Source organism: Falco naumanni, chromosome 4, assembly GCF_017639655.2.
Source record: "Falco naumanni isolate bFalNau1 chromosome 4, bFalNau1.pat, whole genome shotgun sequence".
Classification (NCBI taxonomy): domain Eukaryota; kingdom Metazoa; phylum Chordata; class Aves; order Falconiformes; family Falconidae; genus Falco; species Falco naumanni.
Window position 1 is genome coordinate 10,410,529 of NC_054057.1, and position 13,158 is coordinate 10,423,686.

Consider the following 13,158-nt stretch of genomic DNA (forward strand, 5'->3'; position numbering starts at 1 on the left):
TCTCCATTAAAACAAACAAACAAAACAAGACCAGAAAACACAAACTTCTTTGAAATTTGATGTTGAAATCTGCTCTGTTTTTACAATATTTTTACTCTGTTGTGCAATTGTTTTCTCTTTTCATCTAGTTTAAAAGAAAAGTCAATTGATAAAATATAAGTTTGAGTACAAAAAAATAGCAAACTGCTGTCTTAAGCCTAGAGCTAATACCAAAGGATCACTTACAAATTCCAAACAAATTCTGTTAGAATACAGAAGTGATATTCTCTATCTGATGATCTGGCATATGTAGCAAGAATCAGAATAACCGAAGGTCATTTTTCCATTTGGACTGACTGAAAGTGCCAGCCTAGCTGTGTGGAGACAGGAACCAACATAGCAGGTGTTGCTATTATTGCTGTTTTACAGACTTCCCACTGTACCCCGCCAGTGTATTTCGTTCCTGAAATAGAGGTGTCCCTAAAGACAGAGGATAAATATTCTCTGTGCTGGTTCACTTATTTGTCCTTCCTTGAGTAATGTTAGTCACTGCAGTGGCATTTCTGTTGAAGATACAGGTCTACTAGAAACAGATTTGAAATAACCAACTTGTTTCACGTAGGCTGTTTTCCTGCAGATGTGGAAACAATCTGTGTCTTGGAGAGAGGTTCTGTGTTTAATCAGGGAGTGAAACGATTGAGATGAGATGGATCTTATCGTTGATTAGGTAATGAAACAGTAGACAGAAGGTAAATCAGGAGAGGTTTTCTGTTTTTCTCTCTGGCTTGATAGACATGAACAAAGGGGTGTTCCTTGAAAGTGAAAGGTAGAAAACTCAAAAATACATAGATACATTTGTTAAGCAGATTCTTAATTGCTGACATCAACAAAACCTGTAACTGGACTTCCTGCTATATATTGTTGTTAGCAGCATTTTTGGAAGAAACACAGTTTATTCTTCAGGGTTTAAGACTCAAGGACTTTAAGTCATTGCACAAGGACCAGTCGGTTATTCTAGATTGTCTGGGTGACCTTAATCTTATAGTAGATCTGTTTGGGCAGATTCTTACGGAGCATGTGGTACGATGACATGCAGGGGACAAGCAAAAATTACATTATACAACACGAAGATCATCTCCAGTTGCTGCTGCGGAAGTCTGCCCCATAATACCAAGCCACCGATGCAAAACTGTGATTTTAGATAAACAAAATTTCCTATTTTTCTCTGCCCAGCTTCACTGAAATAGCTCTGTGAAGAAATAATTCAGCTGAAGTCTTAATAAAAAAAAAGAAAAAAAGCTTTTTGTCAAAATGAGAAATTTGAACCCAGATACCTGTAGTTTTCCATGTTGTGGTTTGAGTTCTCCAGAATGAAAAATAACAGGCAGCTTTCACAATGGGAAATAGTATTTTTTCTGCCACTAATGTAATCAGGTTTTTCAAGTGAATACGGTAGGTTTCTGTAGTATTAAGCAGTCTTTTTCCATTTCATTCAGGTGCTGCATATTCACGTGCTGAAAACAACATCAGAAGGCTGGTGGACCTTTGTGGGCTGCCTTTTTTGCCTACACCAATGGCAAAAGGAGTAGTTCCTGATAACCATCCAAATTGTGTAGCTGCAGCAAGATCAACGTAAATATAAAGCAAGGCTTCTAATGCTAATGTCTGAGAAACAACTAGGATTTGTGGTGATCTACAGATGCCTGGGAAGACAAAATGCATACAACAAAAATTTTTCAACCATCTATTGCACCTTATTTTAGAGCACTGAAGATCTTGCTTAGAAAGGGACAACAGATGTAGGTGGATCATTTTTGATGATGCTTAGAATGCTGACCGGGAAGATACATTTATCTGAGAGCTAATATTCTGTAACTGAGAAACCTATGGCAAGTAGATGTATCAGTGTTGTTAGTATGTCATTCATAACAAAATGAAACTGGCAAACAGTTTATATTAAACATTTAACTTGGTGTACTAGACAAACTACTAGCTTTTTATTTTGACAATAAACAGAAGCTTAAGATGCACACGTTGCAGTTAAAGTTTTGATACCTTTCTGCGGGGTGTTTGCAATACAGTGTCACTAAATTGTACTTTATCTAAAATGGAAAATAAGGTATTTTAAACAACACAGAAAGATTATGTTTAAAGTAATTTATAAGAGTTTTTTTTTTTTTGCTTTTGGCAAAATTAACATGAATGGACCGTAAGAACCCTACTAGGTATGAATACACACGGAGTCAGCTTGCAGATGGAGCATTTATATACTTTGAGATTAAAATATTGTCTGTTGTTGAGCATCTTAGCTTTATCATTGTTAAGCATGCTGTTAAGAAAAATGGAGAATAAAAGAATATACCAAATGTTGTCTACCCATCTGAAAAATAAATTGGTAAGATCTAAACTCAATGGTCCACAACAATCTTAATTTTGGTACCCACTGTTGCCAGTGTCACCGCGAGTTTTGCTTTAGCTTCAGCATCATTAGAGCATCTTGTTAGTCTCCTAGTGTAACGATTCCTTTCCCAAACACAGTGTGTTAGGAAAGTAGTAATTAATTTTCTTCTTGATTTCCTAAGCTCAAGAATGGCTTGGTGATTTGCTGTGTAAAAGGATACAGGGTTTTGAGGCTAAACAAACAGCTTAGAGGATGGAAGGATTATATGTGTATTCTGCGAGTTTCTGTGGTGGTTAGGATTACTTCTGATTTTGAAAACGCTATTAAATTTAATAATAATTCCTCCTTACCTGATTCTCTTCTTTCCCTTTATTAGGGCATTACAGCATGCTGATGTAATAATCTTGCTTGGTGCAAGGTTGAATTGGATTTTGCATTTTGGTCTTCCACCAAGATTTCGACAAGATGTGAAGGTTATTCAGGTAAGCAGGAAAATGATTATGACTTGAAGTAAGTCTTTGTGTTCTAGCGTTGCCTAGAGCAATTATTGTAAATTATTTTGGTAGTGTACTTCATGTGGCAGATACTGCCCTATGGGCAGCACAGTACAGTGCATGTAGCTATGGTAGTTGTCCAGAAATACTTCTGATTTAATTTTTTTTTTTACTTCCTTATTTTTTCTAAAGGTGGTTACAACATTGCTCCAGCTATCAAGGACTTGGTGCTGCTGTAATGAGGAGGGCAGACGTTCTATGTAGCTGACTAATACAGGATTAGGCTCTTGATACTCCTGTGATCTTTGGAGAACTGGAATTTTCATGACTGAAAGCAAATTGTCTTGAAGCTGTAAAAGCTTTCATACTGTTTGACTGCTCTCTCAGCTGGATTTTTTTGAAATAGAATTACTTTCAGATCCAGAGTCAGTCACTACAAGAGCTCAGTCACTCAGAAATGTTAATAAGAGGAAGAAAAGCTATGTAAATAATTAATGTACTTGCCAATCTGCCAGCTCTTAGAAAGACAAGTTGTTACATTTTTTATGGCCTTAAAATCTCCTGCCTTGGAGTCTGTGGTGGAATAGTAGTAGTTGATTCAATGTGCTGACTGGCCTGCCTTCAGTGATCTGGAACATAGTCTTGTATTCCAAACTTGGCATCTTTTCCAGAGGAATCAAATAGATATTTTTTTTGTCAAAGCTAGAATTCCTTTTGACTTATGAAATGATACCTCTTTTATGTTTCCTTTTTCTAAACAATCTAATGAAAAATATTTTTTCGTCTCACAAATTACTTTTTTTTTTTTTTTACTGTCAATGGTTAGTATTAAAATACTAATTCAATTCGTAGTCTGTGTGACCTGGTCATAAGTTAGTATTCCATGTAACTTTAGAGGTCTCATACAACACTGATAAAAAAAAGTGGGGAAGTTTCTTCAGTGGTCATGATTTACTTTTCAGTTTCTTCATACTACCCAAAATCTTACTGCCAAGTAGCGTACACAAACTTTTCTCAGTAAGAAAATGACTGTTATGTATAGACTTTAAGGATATACCTAAGCCTAGATTTTTAGTTCTCATATAATTATCACTGACATCACACCTTCTTCTCCTTAACGTTCTAATAAAGTTCTGTACTGTCTGCAAGAGCTTAAAAGAAGCAAACAGTCAAGTTTAAGGGTATTTTATTATGGTAAATTATTATTATATTTATTAAGGGTATTTTATTTTATGAACTTTTATTAAAAAGTGTATGTACCATAGGATTTTGCTTTGAATAAAGGATTTCCTGATGTCATTTCAACGAAAGGCAGATGAAGTTGTCTGTACAGCCAAAAAAAGGGTGAAGATGTTGTTAGCAAATGTTCCTTACTTGAACAGAAAAAAAAATAATCCCTTCAATATCATTGTGTAAACGACGGTCTTGCTTTCTTTTTGAAATATAGATTGATATTTGTGCAGAAGAGCTGGGAAATAATGTGAGGCCAGCTGCAATTTTATTGGGTGACATAAATGCCGTGACTAAGCAGGTAACGTAATGTCAGATCTTCTCCTGTTTTGACCTTAATTTCTTCTGATTTATATAATGTAAGTTACTAGTTTAAAAAAAAAAAAAGGAAAACATGAAAAAAATTGTTCAAGGAAAACTAGGCATACATATTCATGCAGTGTCTCCACTCTGTTCCCAAACTAAATTTTAAAGATTCTGATTAGTGTTACTGTGAGTGTGCCGGGATCTTTCTTGATAACGTTATTCTTGATGCTTGTGGCGTTTTTTTAAATAAGCTGAAATAAATCTCTGCAACGTTTCAATGTTGTTCCAGCTCTTAGAAGAATTCAGCAGAAGACCATTGAAATATCCATCTAATACAGAGTGGTGGAAGAAGCTAAGAGAAAAAATGATGAAGAATGAGGAAAGATCAAAGGTATTGTTGTGCTAAGGAAAAGAGGAGGTTTCTTGCCTTAAGAGGCGCTGATGCATGGTCAGTTTTGTCACTGGTCTACATCAAAGCTCCTTAATTACTTCTGACAGTCATGTCACCCAAACTTTGAAAATGTATACCATTCTGGTACAGGCTTACTCTTGTCAGGCTTATAAACTGTAAGTAAAGTCTTAATATTTAACTGTAAGTTAAGTATTCTAGGTTTTGTATAAATACAAACTGTGCGGAAGGCATTGAACTTCAGGGTTAGGTTCTTAAAGCCAGTAGTAGAAGACCCCAGCCAGAGCTGCTGTATTATGGGCAGTGTCTTTGAAGCAACGGACAGGTACTCCACGTGGAACTTAGCTTATGTAAAGATGCATTCTTAGTTTTCTTCTGTAATTATGCCATTTAGCAGTGCTGGTGGAAGTATGTTCTTGGATTAAAAGCAAGTAGCTATGAAGGCTGAAAGACCACAGATGCTTGGCGTATGCCTGACTTGATGCAGCTCGTATTCTGCAAGCTCAGATGTGTGTTTCCGAGATGGGGATCTAAAATGAATTTAATTCTGGCAGATCATTCTTTTGAACTACTTCCCAGCACACAGATGACAGCTGACTTAGAGTTATCAATAGTCAAACCTACGTGCAGAAAAATTTCACATGCCTCTGAGGTTAAACCGAATTTTAATAACTTCATGTTAATAATAGGCCATCCAAGGGTTGCTGGGCTGAGTGATCCTCTGATAAATACATTGTGTCACCAGAATAGATACAGAAAGAGTGACCTTGAAGTAGTGCATGGAAGGCTAAATCTTTCAGCCTTACCTAGCAGAGTGCTTTTTTTTTTTTCCCATTGTTGTTATTTTCATGTCTCAGTTCTGCACCTGATTTAAATTCTATCCATAGGAGTTACTAATATCTCTTCTTTTTAAGGCATTAGCATTACAGAAATCACTGCCTATGAATTATTACACGGTTTTTCATCACATCAGAGAACTGATACCCAAAGACTGCATCTTAGTAAGTGAGGGAGCAAACACCATGGACATTGGACGAACTATGCTTCCAAATTACTATCCCCGTCAAAGGTGTGGTACTTTCTTTTGCTGACTCAACAGGCTAGATCTATATATAAATATTTTCATTTAGCTGAGAAGTGTGATGGTCCAGAATTTTCATAATCCTTTTTAAAGGTTCTAAATAAAAACAAAAAGTTTAGTATGTTGGGAGAGGGATTAAGGAAAGTTTTCCACTCACATACTGATGTCCTGTCATAATTTTAACAATACTCTGTGACTTGTCTGTGTGCTGTGCAACAGAATGGTGATAGTTCCTCACTCTTTTGTGGCAAGTAACCAAAGAGCATCATGTTTAATTCCCTGATCTAGATATTTATTTCTGCGCTCAGAGTCTGTGGCGAATATTAATTTAAAATAAAAACAATCATTAGGATTCTCATGTTGAAAAGAACTCGTATGAAGGGGTTTTCGTTGAAACACGCTTAAAACCAGGGAAAACTTAAGAAAAATAAACTCATTTTCAAGGTCAGGTTATATAATGGGCACACTTTCATGTAAACCTGCGTGCCTAAACTGCAGGCACTCAAGTTTGAAAGTGTTGGTATGTCACTTTAATCATTATGTGTAATCTAGTTTTAATGTAAGTAGGAATTAAGTATTGTTTCTTGAATGGGGGAAAGAGTGAGCTCTGTCTGGTGAGGTGAAACTTCTGATCTGGCTATGAAGCTTGTACCTTCTTGTGAAGGTAGCACTAAAGTCCTAAATGAACCTAAATAGTACTTTGTAAACAAAAACCAGCCAAACAACTAAAAAAACCCGTACTTCTAGTAAAGTTGGGGGAAGAGTTTGCATTTTTTCCCCCTTATTTAGAATAAGGGCACAGTAATGTTAATGATTTTATTTTCAGATTGCATGGTGCGTATCTGAAAGCAAATTTGAAAAGTTAACCATAGAATAATCTAGTTCTTTATGTACTTTTGTATCCATTATGTGCTTCTGACTGAAATGATCAAACTCAATTACAGCTTCCAATTTGATTTCAAAAATTGAACAGAAGACTAAAATTTGAACAGCAGTATTTAACCAATGGCTTTCAGACTTTGAGTTGTATTTTTAAGGATTTAAATATAGAAAGATTTCATGCAGTCTGCCTGTCTCTACAGTAATTGAATGTTTTTGAAATATTGTTACTATGCAAGCTAAAAGCATACATGAATATATATATATATATAGTGTATAAGGGTTTGTAATTTTGAGTTCCAGTATGTTTATATCACTTAAAACGTTTGCAGTCTTGTCAGATGTTTGAATAAATAAATAATGTGTACATCTGGTATCTCTTTATAGCAATTATTTATGAAACAGTGTTTGAATAGTATGTGGCAAATGTAAAGATAAGTCACCGCGGATTAACTTAAAAGTTTGAGTAGAAATAAAGGGATAGTAATTCTGTATTCTCCCCTTTAGGCTTGATGCAGGTACTTTTGGAACGATGGGAGTCGGACTGGGTTTTGCTATAGCAGCTGCGATGGTAGCTAAAGACCAAACACCTGGAAAGCGAGTCATCTGCATAGAAGGAGATAGTGCTTTTGGATTTTCTGGGATGGAGGTAGAGACTGTTTGCAGGTAACTGTTTTTTTGCTCAGGGAGACCCTCTCCATATATTGCCAGGATCAATGTAACTAGAAGGCCAAGGACTCTGCTGTTAGGTGGGGTGCTCTTAAAAGCACACAGAAACAAGCCAAAAAATATGCCTGGGTGTTTTGGGGTTTTTTTTTTCATGCTGTTCTGACATAATGTGTTACCAGGGGTGAGCAGATTGTGTTTCAAGCAGAAGTGATTATTTTATTTTAAATTTATTGTACCTTTAAGGAAAAGTAACACTTCTAACACCTTACAGAAAGATACAGGTATTTCAGAATTCTTCCAATACATCTTTTTGTAGATACAACTTGCCAATCCTGATTATTGTAGTAAACAACAATGGAATTTACACTGGTTTGGATGCAGATGCCTGGAAGGAGACGTTAAAGTTTGGAGATCCTGCTACATGGTGAGCAACTTCAAAGTATGTTCTGTTAATTAAAGGAAGAAGTAACCAAAATGGTCTTTCTCTTCACTTTTAATGCTTTGTGATCCAGACTGAAATTTTTCATAAAGTGAACTTATTCCGAGGCTAAGTTCATTGAAGTAAGAACCAGTTACCAAAAGCAAGTAGGCAACCTAATTTCAGACTATTGTTCACAGCAGAGAGAGGATTCTGTCAGTTGTTTCAGGTTTCTGCAGCAGTTCAGGCCACACAGTATAGAGTTCATAGTGGGCTAACCTCCAAAATCATGACAGTTTCCAAAATTACCCAAAACTTGTGTTCTGAGTATGCGCTGGGCTTTTGCTTCTGGAGCTGAGATCTCTGTACCAAGACAGTGGGGCTAAAACTTTGCTCAGGAATGTCTCCAGAAGATGAAAATGAGTATGCTACTCTATAGACATAGCTGAAGTGGTATAGGGAACATAGTTCTTCCAGCCCTGAAGACTTCATCAGGCCAGCACAGTAATGATCTGACACTTTAAAATAAGTCGTGAAGTAATTAAATTGGGCAGTCTGGCAATTCTTCCCTGCCATTAATCAGAGGTTTTCCATTTTGTTACAGCATACCTCCTGTTTCTCTCCTGCCAAATTCACACTATGAGGAAATTATGTCTGCCTTTGGAGGTAAAGGATACTGTGTTAAAACACCAGAAGAATTGCAGAATGCTCTGAAAGCAAGCATGACTGACAAGCAAACACCTTCTCTTATAAATGTAATGATTGATCCACAGTCTGAGAGAAAGAAGCAGGTATGTATGTTTTCCTTTCTTTTTCTTCAAGCCTCATGTAGGCAAGCCTCTGAAATCCTCAGGAAGTACCACAAACTGCAGAGAAGACAGAGACAGTTGTGAGGCAGAAAGATTGTCTTTAGATTTGGAAGATAGGAGAACAGGTGCTTTTACACTGTGCCAGCTGCTTTCCTTTTTGTTTAGTTTGGGTTGGTTGGTTTTTTTTTTGCATTGGCTATTATTAATGCATAGTGTCTTTAATGACTGTTTCCAGAATTTATGGTTGTTCCTTTTCATTCCCGACAAAATGAGACAAAACATTTTTGAGCAGTCTTTATTTCCTGTGGCTTACATCTGGTAGTTCATGCATATTTGTATCCTGTTCCTCTTACTGTTTGTCCATTCTGATGATTTTTATTATGGATTTGGTTTGTTGCTTGTTTTTTTTGCTTCCAGGAATTTCCCTGGCTGACTCGTTCTAACCTGTAGTAGAAGATGAAGATAATGGTGGTGCAAGGAAGTGCGTTAAGCAAAACTAAATTGATTTCCAGAAGTGGAATTCGTACATCTCTATTTTACATGACGATTGGAACAAAGTGGGGTTTTAGAACCGCTGTTAGAGGAATCTTTAAATGCTGAAATTGGTTAATTGTAAAATGAAAAAGACACATGTGAATGTATACCAGGCCTTCTAGCAGATAATACAAAAACACTGATGATAAAATGATATACTTTTTCTTTTACTCAGTCATACCTGTCAAGATTTGTGAATTAAAAACGTGGATGTTCTGGACAAAGGGAGTAAGCTGAGGGTTTTATGCTGACTGAAGCATAAGGGTCTTGGGCAGTCTGCAATTACAGTAGCTTCATTTTTAACTGACCACCAGCGTGCTACTTGTTTGCGACTTTGTCCTATAATGACCAAAACAAACCATCTTATTGTGAAAAAGTGCTGATCGGCCTCATGCATTGAAGCCCATAGGGTTGAGGTGGCTTTGTAATTTTACAGGTTTCTTTACCTCTGTTCTTAAATGCACTGGGAGGTTCTTTGTTATTACATATATAAAAGGGAAAATTCTGACTCTTAATTTGGGTTTTGATTGCTTTATTGTCTGTTATTGCATTGACATTAAGTGCTAGTTAACTCTTGGAAGGCACTTGGCTGACCCAAGGAAGAAGAGGACGGGGCTGACAGGGGATCCTAGCCTGCAGTTAGGTTTGTTGCAAAAAGCTTGGCATGTTAGTTCTTGCGCTTCAGTCCGGGTCTGGCATGAGGCCATGGGTTACTGCTAGGCAGAGGGACATCTCTGCACCCTTGTGCAGAAAGATAGCATCTGACACAAGCAAGAGTACTGCAGTCTGACTAGAGGTACCTCGACTTATTTGTGTGGGAACAGCCATGTGGCACTATGAATGCTTGAGTCAAGAAAGGTAATATCCTTAGGAGGCTGAGAAGTGCAGAAAGATAAAATCCATGGAATGAATGCAACTCATGAATGAGTGTAAGGCTGCTGAGACTGCAGAGTTGCTATGTTCTCTGAGGTGCTCTGCAAGGAATGTGGAACAACACTGGATGTTGTCACCAATTTTGTTTCATCCTTGTTAACTCAAAAATTGATTTTAATATGCTGCAGTGACTAAATACAATCCATTACGATGATGTAAAATATCGGTAAGAGTTAATGCTGGTACTGACCACAGGGGATGTAGTTTGCATTGGATCAGCAAATGCAGAAATTCTTGGTTTATATTTGAAAATTAATAAAAAGTGATTTTCTTACTGTTTCTCCTTTAATGAGAGTATTTGAATTATGTCAGCGTTTTGTGTCAGCTGTTGGAAAAGAGCTTATGTTGGCTTTTTAGAAAAGTTGTTGAATAACCACAATAACATGTACAACTCATTTTAATGAGTCAAGATGCCTGAAAAATGGAAAGCAAAGAATTCGAAACTGTGAGGAGGCAATAATGTAATTGATAACATCAGTTTGGATTTCATTGAGCTTTTAAAAAGCTCCAAAATGAATTAACGCTGCATTTCTTTATAGCTTTAAAATAGGCTAATACCATGATATAATAGAAGTTCTTGGGTTGTGATGATTAGGGTTTTTGAGATGAGAGGGTACACAATACACATATAAAACTAAGGAGAGTGAAATTTGTACTACTTTGTTTATATAGCTTCCCTGCTTGGTACTATGTTTTGCACCATGGAGTTGCATCTAAGAGGAGTGTTAGGCAGATGAAACTATATGAAAGAAAAGTTTCAGAGATGAGATAGAAACAAGGTATCTCTGAAATGTCCTAATTTTATTGAAAGAGGCAAAAAAATTACAGATGTCTTAAGTCCGGGAATGCTGACCCATGTGGCTTAGCCAACTGGAAATTTTGAGGCCAGAGCACAGAATTAAAGATATTAAACAGGCTCAAGACACCAAACTCAAGAAGAAGAAAATGCCTGTTAGTGTTTAAATAAGACACAGTTCTGAGTCTATTTCATATCATGGTTTTCAGGTAAATAAAAAATATTTGAAATTTTGCTATACCTGTTATGGGTGGCCTCCATCAATCACTAGTCTAGTTCCTGTGAAAACTTTTCTTACAGGCACCCGCTCATTTCATTTGGTTGGGAAACCCAGAAGTTCAGGCCAGCGTCAGTTGTCCTCCTCAAAGAGAGGACACCGGCATGCGTGAACGAGGTTGGAACCCGGGAGTAACAAGTGGTGCAGGACAAGTATTACAGAGATGTCCAAAACCCAGCAGGTAACTTAACTGTGGGACTGCAGGTAAATCCATCGGCAGCCACAACAAAGTGGCCAGGTCTAAGGAATAAGAAGCAAGGTTTCTTACCGTCACAGCACCTCACAAGATAGTTTTTGGTGTTGAGTGTATGTTCCTGCAGCCTCTTGGTATGCTCAGCTTGCTAACAGGTTCAGTTTGCAGTAATCGCTAGCTTCTTAATAATGGTGTTTCACCTCTAGTCTGCAGTGAGTTCTGTAGGCTGTCTGCCCTGTGAACATCTGGGTATATGTCACGTCTGCTTTGCCTTCGGTTGTTACGGCCATATAGCATATATGCATTTTGATGAGGAATCGGATGTATAGTTGGTTTGGCTAGATCTGGTTTTAAGCACACATGCAAAATTCCAATGACCTGTAAAACAAGCAGCAAGGCATCCTCAGGCCTGCCACTTCATACCCAAGAAACTAGCACACACTGGCTGTAAGCTATAGCAGAAGTCCTATTAAGAAGCATGAGTGACTTCTGCCCTGACTACTACATCGTTCCTTTCTATGTTGGAATCAAAATCCCCATTGCAGCTCTTTTAACGCTATTTAAAGAGCTCGATGTAGGTGCTTAGTAGAGAAAAGAGCGCTTGGCGCTCCCCTACTTAGTGATGTTCTGAGGTCAGACCTGGTACCAGAGCTGATTGCCTTTATGGCATACAAGCAATGTGACTTCTGCCAATCGTTTTACTTAGAACCGAGTGCCGTAGTGAGTAAGAAATGGCTATTCTGAAGGAGATGTTTGCCGTTTCTTTTGATTTGACTAAAACCAAATGGACAAGGTTTAAAGAGGCCCTCAGTAAAGCAGACTCTTCCAGCTAATTACGGTGCACACTGATGTAAATTCAGTGTCTGTTCTTTCCAGGAATCTCTAGGCTGCCTGAAATAGTGCAGAATTAAGAAAGAGAAATTAATAGAATGTCAGTGTGCTTGCTTGAGTCAATGCTTTATGAAATTTTTTGGTTTATCAGTCTTTTCAAGGGGATGATAGAGAAGATAAGGAAGCACACCACTGAAAATGTTGCATAGAATAGTTTAATCTGGAATTTTCTTACGTTTTGTCAGCTATAGTATGTCTAAGCAATTCAGCTAGCAATTAGTTGTGTAATACCTTGGGTCAAATTCTAAACTGGATGCAGAAAAGGCAAGCTTTTGAGGACAGGATTTGAATTGCTGTATTTTGGAGTGGAAGAGATGGATTAGCAATCCATTTAGGGCTGTGTAAATGACCATGGACATGTGAATATCGGCAGCTTAGACCATCTTTTCACGTAGCTGATGGGAGTTTTCCTGTAGTACTTAAGTGTTGGTAATGCTGCCACATGAAGAAGGTAGCGGAAGACTCATGTAGGCCTTTTTACACCTCCGGTCTACACAGCAACGTAAGTTTTTGTGGTTCTGGCTTCCAGAGAGCAATCACTATTCCTAGGCATGAGTTTTGTGCAGTGACTACCTGTAGCTGCTGTGGCATCAAACTTAGCGTAACCTGCAAAACTACCTGAGAACCAAATTGTTGGGCAGAGAGGCCCTTCTGCTCTCCTCGTGGTGGATGCAGTGGGCTGCACACCTCTGCATCACCGTGCAGCTGCAGTGGTGACTGCAGTGCCAAAATATCTTCAGGCGCTCATCCAAGCTAGAGCTTCACAGTGTCCAGGTACAAGTCCCTCTCTTAATGATATCTGCACATTAGAAGTATTTTTTTTTAAAAAAAAAGTTGGCAGTTCTTTTGAAGTGTTTGA

The 13,158-nt window shown here is 37.6% G+C and overlaps 1 protein-coding gene across 2 annotated transcripts in view; it reads left to right on the plus strand.

Annotated features, from left to right (window-relative positions):
- Nucleotides 1-11,178, plus strand: part of HACL1 (2-hydroxyacyl-CoA lyase 1) — a 23,956-nt gene extending 12,778 nt beyond the window's left edge. For both annotated transcript variants that reach the window (XM_040590073.1, XM_040590074.1), the window contains 9 exons: nucleotides 1,476-1,611; nucleotides 2,757-2,862; nucleotides 4,322-4,405; nucleotides 4,700-4,801; nucleotides 5,734-5,888; nucleotides 7,287-7,445; nucleotides 7,765-7,872; nucleotides 8,471-8,657; nucleotides 9,093-11,178. In XM_040590073.1, the coding sequence (XP_040446007.1) occupies nucleotides 1,476-1,611; nucleotides 2,757-2,862; nucleotides 4,322-4,405; nucleotides 4,700-4,801; nucleotides 5,734-5,888; nucleotides 7,287-7,445; nucleotides 7,765-7,872; nucleotides 8,471-8,657; nucleotides 9,093-9,125 (1,070 nt within the window). In that variant the 3' untranslated portion in view covers nucleotides 9,126-11,178. The remainder of the gene's footprint in view (nucleotides 1-1,475; nucleotides 1,612-2,756; nucleotides 2,863-4,321; nucleotides 4,406-4,699; nucleotides 4,802-5,733; nucleotides 5,889-7,286; nucleotides 7,446-7,764; nucleotides 7,873-8,470; nucleotides 8,658-9,092) is intronic.
- The last annotated feature ends 1,980 nt before the right edge of the window (nucleotides 11,179-13,158 follow it).